The sequence below is a fragment of the Geospiza fortis genome, unplaced genomic scaffold (genome assembly GCF_000277835.1).
Source record: "Geospiza fortis unplaced genomic scaffold, GeoFor_1.0 scaffold54, whole genome shotgun sequence".
Taxonomy (NCBI): Eukaryota; Metazoa; Chordata; class Aves; order Passeriformes; family Thraupidae; genus Geospiza; species Geospiza fortis.
This window is the reverse complement of record NW_005054301.1, coordinates 16463557-16471059: the sequence shown is the minus strand read 5'-3', so window position 1 is coordinate 16471059 and position 7503 is coordinate 16463557. Positions and strand designations below refer to the sequence as shown.

General features: G+C 40.4%; 1 protein-coding gene across 1 annotated transcript in view; it reads left to right on the top strand.

Annotated features, from left to right (window-relative positions):
* The first annotated feature begins 1731 nt into the window (after nucleotides 1–1731).
* LOC102042172 (serine/arginine-rich splicing factor 5-like) overlaps nucleotides 1732–7503 on the top strand; it is a 13393-nt gene continuing 7621 nt past the window's right edge. Inside the window, exons 1-3 of the mRNA XM_005417528.2 lie at nucleotides 1732–1870; nucleotides 5329–5399; nucleotides 6158–6244. Coding sequence (XP_005417585.1) covers nucleotides 1745–1870; nucleotides 5329–5399; nucleotides 6158–6244 — 284 coding nt within the window. The 5' untranslated portion in view covers nucleotides 1732–1744. The remainder of the gene's footprint in view (nucleotides 1871–5328; nucleotides 5400–6157; nucleotides 6245–7503) is intronic.

The window sequence follows — 7503 nt, the reverse complement described above, 5'->3', positions numbered from 1 at the left end:
CCGGATCCTCACGGCTTCTCGAAAGGAGGGAGGGGCAGATGGCTACTTGCTGCGGGTCCGTGCTTCCCGAGGGCTTTTCCGCACCTACTGAGTCGTCTGCGAGCGAGCTCGATTTCATTGTGGTAGGAGCGACTCGTGAAGCTCCGCGCCTCGCAAGTGTCAATACAGATCTCGCATCCATTGTGCTCTTTGATAATGAGTAAATAACGCGCGGATGGGTTGTTCGTAAGTCTTTCGCAGTATATTTGACAGTTTCGGTGGTGATCAGTTCCACCCACCCACCCCGTATTCATTTCCTTTTGTGATTCTCCTCCCGACTTTATTTTTCTAGAACTAAAAATATCGAACAGCAGTTACGCAGTTTTTTAATCTTTCAAATCTCTGTTGTTCCCAAAATGAGCACTGTTACCACAGTGGCTGTTCTTGCCGTGTTTTAAAGCATACAGTTACGTAAGGCTGTCCTTCCTCTACGGGGGCCTGCCTTTCCCTTAATACCCACGGCTGGCCTGGCCAGTGTTTGTGCGGTAAGGGTGCGCCACGGAAGCCGTGTGTTGGAACACTGGGCACTCCGCGAGGGAGCTGAACCAGCCCCCTGAACTGGATTTCCCTGTGGGCATCAAAATGCACGGGTGAGGACAAAGGAGAGAATGGCTACAAAGGGCAACGTAGGCTCTTTCGAGGGTCGGTGAGGCCAATCTAAGTAAGTGCTGTCGCAGTTCAACCCCTCGCCCCATAAAAAGCCCAGTACCCAGGCTTCCAAAACTCCAGCACTTCTCTGATGGCACGGTAAGTCTGAGTAAAGAAAGTATTCAATGGAAACCTAATGGGTGTACGTTAGCAGAGAAGGTAAATCACATTGATTCAAAATACTGCATCCCGACTGACAGGAATTATTTTCACAGCTAACATGACATGTTGTCTGTTTACTCTGTGTGCATTAGAGCCCCGTATTGTTGTGCAAGATCACGTCATATTTCCATTCCTTAGGGCTCAAATTCTTTGGTTTTTTTTTTTTCTATGACAGCAGGCTCATTGAGTGAGACAAATAATTAATATTTTCCACTTATGAGATCTTAAAAAATTTTAAACCACATAAACTGAAAAAGTGACACCTTAAGGTTAAAAATGGAGTTTTACATAGATTATCTCAAATTATATATACTGGATCAGTGGATAGCTTTAAAAATTTGAGTGCCTCAAATAGCCTTTTTTATTTTTGCCATTGTTGAAATCTCATAATGCAAAATTCTTCTTCGAAGCGTGATAGACTGTTAAAATAACTTATATTTATGGTTACTGGAAATGAAAATAATTTGATGGCTACCATTTATCATTTGTGTGCTAATAAAGTTTTATTGCAGCGATTTTTCTAGATGAAAGCAAAAGTTTTAAGAATGTTTTTTGTTGTTTGTTGTTATTCTAATGATTAGCATAGAAATTTTTTTTCCCAGCAGCTGCTAACCCAGTAAAATCTTTGAAGTTACAGATTTGGGATTTTAAGTTTATGATTAAAAAGTGCAAAACTGGAAGTTCTTTGTAGGTTCTGATAGAAGTCAGCAAGACGGGATTTTATCCTTTCTCTGGCTGTAGAGAATTAGGCTTTTAACATGTATACCTGGAGGGCAGTAAAATCAAATCCTGTTTAACCAAGATTTCTGAGATGTAAAAGTGATCTTAATCACCCTATTTTAAGTTTGTTAATCTGATAAACGGTGCTGTTTTCTTTTTTAGCATCACCCTTAAGATGAGTGGCTGCCGTGTCTTTGTTGGACACTTGAGCTCCCGTGCTCGTGAACGGGATGTAGAGAAGTTCTTCAAGGGATATGGTCGCATACGAGAAATCCATCTGAAAAATGGATTTGGCTTTGTGGTAAGTAACAGCTTTGTTTTCCTTGCTCTTGCTTGCAGGTACTAACCTTGCTAGGATGATGTCAAGGAAGGAAGATGTTCAAGATAATATTTGCAGTGGGAAATGGAAAATATTAATAAACATTTCAGAAGGCTTTTCATCATTTTGGATTACAGTTTTGGCCAGGTTTTGCTGAAAATCTCTGTAATATTCCAGCTACATTAAATACATTGTTTGATCATAGTCTTCAGTGGGTTTAAAATTTACCCCTCATTTCTGAAGACTATATAAATATTCTGTTATGGCAGTACAAAATTTTGCAGTCTTGACCCAGAAGAAGAGTTTATAAGAACCACTTAAATGCCATTCTCAGCCCTTGCAGTCTGCTTGGTCATATTTCTTAAATAATAGCCTGACATAAAAGCAGAGTAGTTGGCTAAGACAGCTGGTGTAGTGGGTGCTGGCTGGTGGATCCAAGCAGCACAGCTTTGAAGTCTTGTGCAGCTGAAATTCAACATATTCATCATCAGTACATATTTGTAGAGCATATATGCTTGTCAGACTATGAAATTAAGTAGACAGTTCCTTGTATCTCAGTTACCTGCCACTGCTTTCTTAGAGCTCTGTGCTCCAAAGTGTCCAAATTTTGCAGCTTTACAGATTGACTCAGAATCGGCCTATGTTTTAACTGTTATCTCATGAGAATTGAGAATTAGCTGTTGTGCTGCACTTAGTTCAGACTTGAAAGGCTGATACTGCCCTCGCATAATGACAGGCTTACATGTCACTCTCTCTGCCAAGATCAATCCCTTGAGTGAAGTTATTGGAAAGGAACAAAAGGACAGGCTTTGCCTACTTTAGTTTCGTGTGAATATTGCTCCTTAACTCCTACACATACTGGTTTCTGGTTCTCCTGCATTATGAGCTGCTTGTTGACTGCTAGCAGGTAAATACCTGTCTCTTAATCTGGAGGTAAATGGCTGATGTAGACACGAGCCTGAGTTTATATTTAGAGTGCTCTTTCCAATTGCTGCTATTTCTCAGTCCCCTTTCCTTGAGAGTTCCTCTTCTCTTCCTGGGCAGGGCTGTTGACTCCTTCAGGAACAGCTTCTGTTCAACTCCTGTAAGTGAGTCAGTCAGTCCTCCCTCCTCTCTGGTTCCTAGGTGGAGCCATTTTCTTTCCAAAGATCACTAATAAGCTTGAATAATTGTCTCATAAATTTATATAAATAATGCAGTTGTTCTCAGAATAAAATGCTTTTTCTTTGCAGCTAAACAACTTTCCCTCCCATACTTGTCATCCTATCATTGTGCGCCCATATCAGAAATCACTTCCATTGTTTGTGTAACTGTGTTCTAGGTTTTGGAAGACTGACTGTATTCCCTTGAAGCTGCCTTTTCTTCCTGCTGCACAAACACAGCTCTCTCAGCTTTTCTTTGTTATCCAACCTTCTGATGAGTTTTGGTTGCCCTCTGCTAGTCTCAGTCCAATTTTTCAATGTCTTTTATGAGCTGGAGAGAGCAAAACTGGACTCAGTGTTCCAGGTGTGGCCTAACAAATGCCAAGTGGGGTGGAATAATAGCACCCCTCGGTTTGCTGATTGTACTCGTACGGATGCAGCCCAGGATACGATTTGCTGTCACTGCAGCAAGGCCACGCTGCTGACTCATGCTTAGCTGACTCTCCACGAGGATTTCCATGTCCTTTTCAGCAGAGCTGCTCTCCAGCCACTCAGCCCCCAGTGCATTCTGCTGCTTAGGATTGTCTTACGCCACATGCAGCACTTCATGGCGTATCTTTCATTAAGACTTGTGATTCTTGCTTGCTTAATCTTTCAGCCTATTAAGGTCTTTATGTGGGATGGTTTTTCATTCTGGTATATTTGTCCTCCCACTTCGGTGTCAGACACAGAACTGCTGAGGCTGTGCTTGATCCTGTCATCCATGTCATTTATAAACACATGGAATGGCATTATCCTTCATGGCTCTTTATTGGCCTTGTGCTGTCAGTTCATCTTTATTTTCTGTTATTTAAGACTTGTTTTTATAAAACATATTACAAAACCAAGTGAACATTGTAATAGTGCTGAAAGCATGTTTTGTTGTGCTTGATTGAAATCATTGCTTAATCTTTGAAACTAACTGTATTTACTTAAATGTTGTAGATTTCAGAACATAGTGTTTTCAAACTTCAAACCATAAAGCTAGATAGACTTGGACGTGTTCAGTTTGTTAGAAAGTAGTTGACGTAATGGGACTTGTAGTTGCCAACTATTGATACTTTTAAATGTTGGACTTAAATTATGTGTCTTAAGATAATCTTTGCATCATCGTGCAAGGATGTGTGATGTTTCACTTGGTAGTGAAACAAATTTCAGTGCAGAAGGGGGAAGATTGCTTAAGCCAGTATTGCTTCTGAAAAGCAGTTTATAGTTATGCAAACACTTTCTTCAACTTGGGAAGCTTCTTCTTTGTTGTTCGTTCCTTGCAAGCTGCAGTTCCACAATTTTTTCTCTCCATCTGCACTGTTGCTGCCAGCAGTCCCTACCCAGCTGCTTGCTCTCTCTGCTTTATTTCTTTCCTTTGTCTCCTTGCCTCTCATGGTGTTGCTGCAGTTGTCCAGCCATGCATAATGAACCTACCTGGGAAGCTGATCTGATTGAAAAATAACACTTTTTCACCCCCACCTCCTGCACAAAGTGGGCTCTTTTTTCATATGGGTAGGTTTCTTGACCTAGTTTCCTGCAGAGCTGTGCAAGCAGCTTTGCCAAGAGCCAGTAGGCTGGATAGTGGGCAGAGGCTACTCAGGCTGACTAAAGCAGCATTTCTGCCAAAAGCGAAGTGACAGATTCCATTGCAACAGTAAAGGGAATTATGCTTGTTATAGCTGATCTGGACCCGCAGGTGGCCAGCGCTGAAGAAGGGCTTATGTTTCATACTCTTCTTACATGGGCATCTTTTTGCCCAGCTAGCAAACTAAATTCACTCTGAAAAAATTAGAAGGACTTTTTTTTCTGGTTCACTCTTTCTTTGCTGGTTCAGTAAGAATTTAATCTTAAGAGAGTTTTGGCAGTGCACAACTCTCCCGCATTTGATCAGCTCATACTGTTATATTCAATTTTCCTGTATGTGGAGCTGTGTTTTAAATTATATGCCTTTAAGTAGTTTCCCCCACCTCTCCCCAAAAGTATTTTAGATATTTCTTGGCAAACCAGGTAATTTAATTAATAGGTCCTGCAAGTAAGTTATACTGAAATAACTGGGGAGGCAAAAGGAGTTTGTGGGATGGAGGGAGAAGTTGTTATCATGACTAGGAACATCTTGGCTTTTCAGTCATAAATATACTAGGAACTAGCTTCCTTATTCAAAGTTCTTGGTGATACTTCCTGTAGAAATGTAAAATTTATAAAGAAGCATATTTATTAGTATTTGCATATACTGTGAGGGAAAATACATTTTTATTTCTATTTTCTTCTTAGGAATTCGAAGACCACAGGGATGCTGATGATGCAATTTATGAACTAAATGGTAAAGAGCTATGTGATGAAAGGTAAGTGTGATACCATAATTTCCCTTAAGAATAGAAAAAGTGCTTTGCATCTAAAAGCAGTGCATCATCTTGTGCTCTGACACCCATTTCCTGTGGTTCTATGGTGGGCTATACCTTCCATAACTTTAAAGATATTCATTGGGATCCAGTCTTGTTTAAGGTAAAGATTAGTTTGAGACTGGAGGAGGAGTGGTTTAGAGCAGGGCTGACCATTTTCTCTACTTGCGCTTAGTTCTCTTTCAGAGGTAACTCAGGATCTTCTCATTAGGAATATTAGTAAGAGTGAATTAAACTTATTTAGTATTTATTTGTCTGTTGACCAGAAAATAAGCTGATGATAGCCTGTTATCATTTGGATCGTTGACCTTCAGTTGGCAGCAATGTGAACTATAGTCATTGCATGTTGCAGTAATTTTTACTGTGATTATGGAAGCTGTATTTTAGGTCATTAGGTTGTTGTTGGTTATTTTAGTATTCTTTTCTCTCTGTAAGTACTCCTGCACTCTGGTTGAGCATATTCAAGTGTTTGTCCGAATTACAGATTCATGAGAATTTTCATGAAAATCTGAGGGAGACCAATGAGAAAAAACGCTGCTCTGGCTCTTTCAGAAATGCCAGTGGTTGTGTTATAAATAATTGCTTGCAAGGGCAAGATAATTCTTGTTTGTGCACATTTGCTTCCAGTCAATGTCAAATACTTGAAGTTTGTTGTTTTAATTTTTTTATGTGCTTGGTTTTTTTTTTGTTCCTGTCATAAGGGTCACAATTGAACATGCTCGAGCCCGAAGAGGAAGGGGAAGATTCTCACAACGGTTCAGTTATTACCAGTCGCAGAGTGGATCTAGGTAGGTGGTCTGGGCTCGCTGTCCTTTTCCTCTTCCAGTCACGAAAGAGCTGTGTCCTTTTCCTCTTCCAGTCACAAAAGAATTGAGTTTTCTTTTTGTGATTTAGGGATCCAGCTCTGATTCCCTGTATAGCTTAACAAAAAAAGTTTTATGTTTTCAAACCTTGCAGGTTCATTACTATTACTTGCCTTCTCAGGCTGGGGAGAGTGGGGATTTTAAAGCAGTTTAACTGTCTCGGAGAGGTTCACAAACCTATTATGAAATGTGCCTTTGCCATATTGTAGGCACTACGCTGGTCTGGCTTCCTGCTGTCATGTAAATGATGTGAAGGAGTATTGCTGCAGTTGGATTGGCTGATTTGAACACTAAGTCATGAGAAATGCAGAGCTTCTCTATTGCAGCTTTTGTCACCAAATTGAGCTTACATGATAAGTAGGATGTTGTAGAGCAGTAATTCAAGGTATTTACTGTCTAACCAAGTTTTCACATTTCCAGTTGTATGATTATCAAAATGCTTATTTCAGCACAGCCTAGAAAAGGAGCAGTGCTAGGGCACAAGATACACTTGTGCATGTGTTAGTAAATACCAGTTGACTAAGTTTGCTGACCAAGCAGCAGAGTCTCTCTCCAGTGATGGAATGTGTAAACCAGGACACAGCTCATTTCTAGAATACCTTGAGAGGGTACGCAGTATTTGTGGAGTTGTTCACTTTCAGTGATTAGAGCCAGTGGTGAACCTTGTGCCAACGTGCAGTGAAAGTTCTGCAGATTTGCATGTATTCTGCCAGCCAAGTACACATTACATATTTTCACTTTATATCTACCTGTGTGAAGGAAACATGAGTGGAAGAATTTACTCTGTAGGAACATTCATAGCTGTGGCCTGTGCAGAGTAGAGTTTGGAAGAAAGATGAAGATACATGGGACATAAACCTTCACATCTGTTGCAAAGTCAGAATTGCTGCCAATTACCAACAAATGTCTGGAACATCTAATTTGCATATGCAAGCATGCTAATTAGATTTTTTTTACTTTAGTGGCAATAACCTTGGTGTGGTATAGTTGGTCCAAGGTCCAGGCTACAAGTGAACTTTAAAAGTAGCAAGTTTGTTTGACTGAAGGTTGTGGGCATATGACATTGTAGTCACGTACATGATGTCAGACTGCTAGTACTAGACAAGAAGAGGTTTGCAATAATGGAAAAATGAGACTCATCCTGCCAGTTTTATGTCCCTGGGTCCTCTTGTTTAAATACTTGG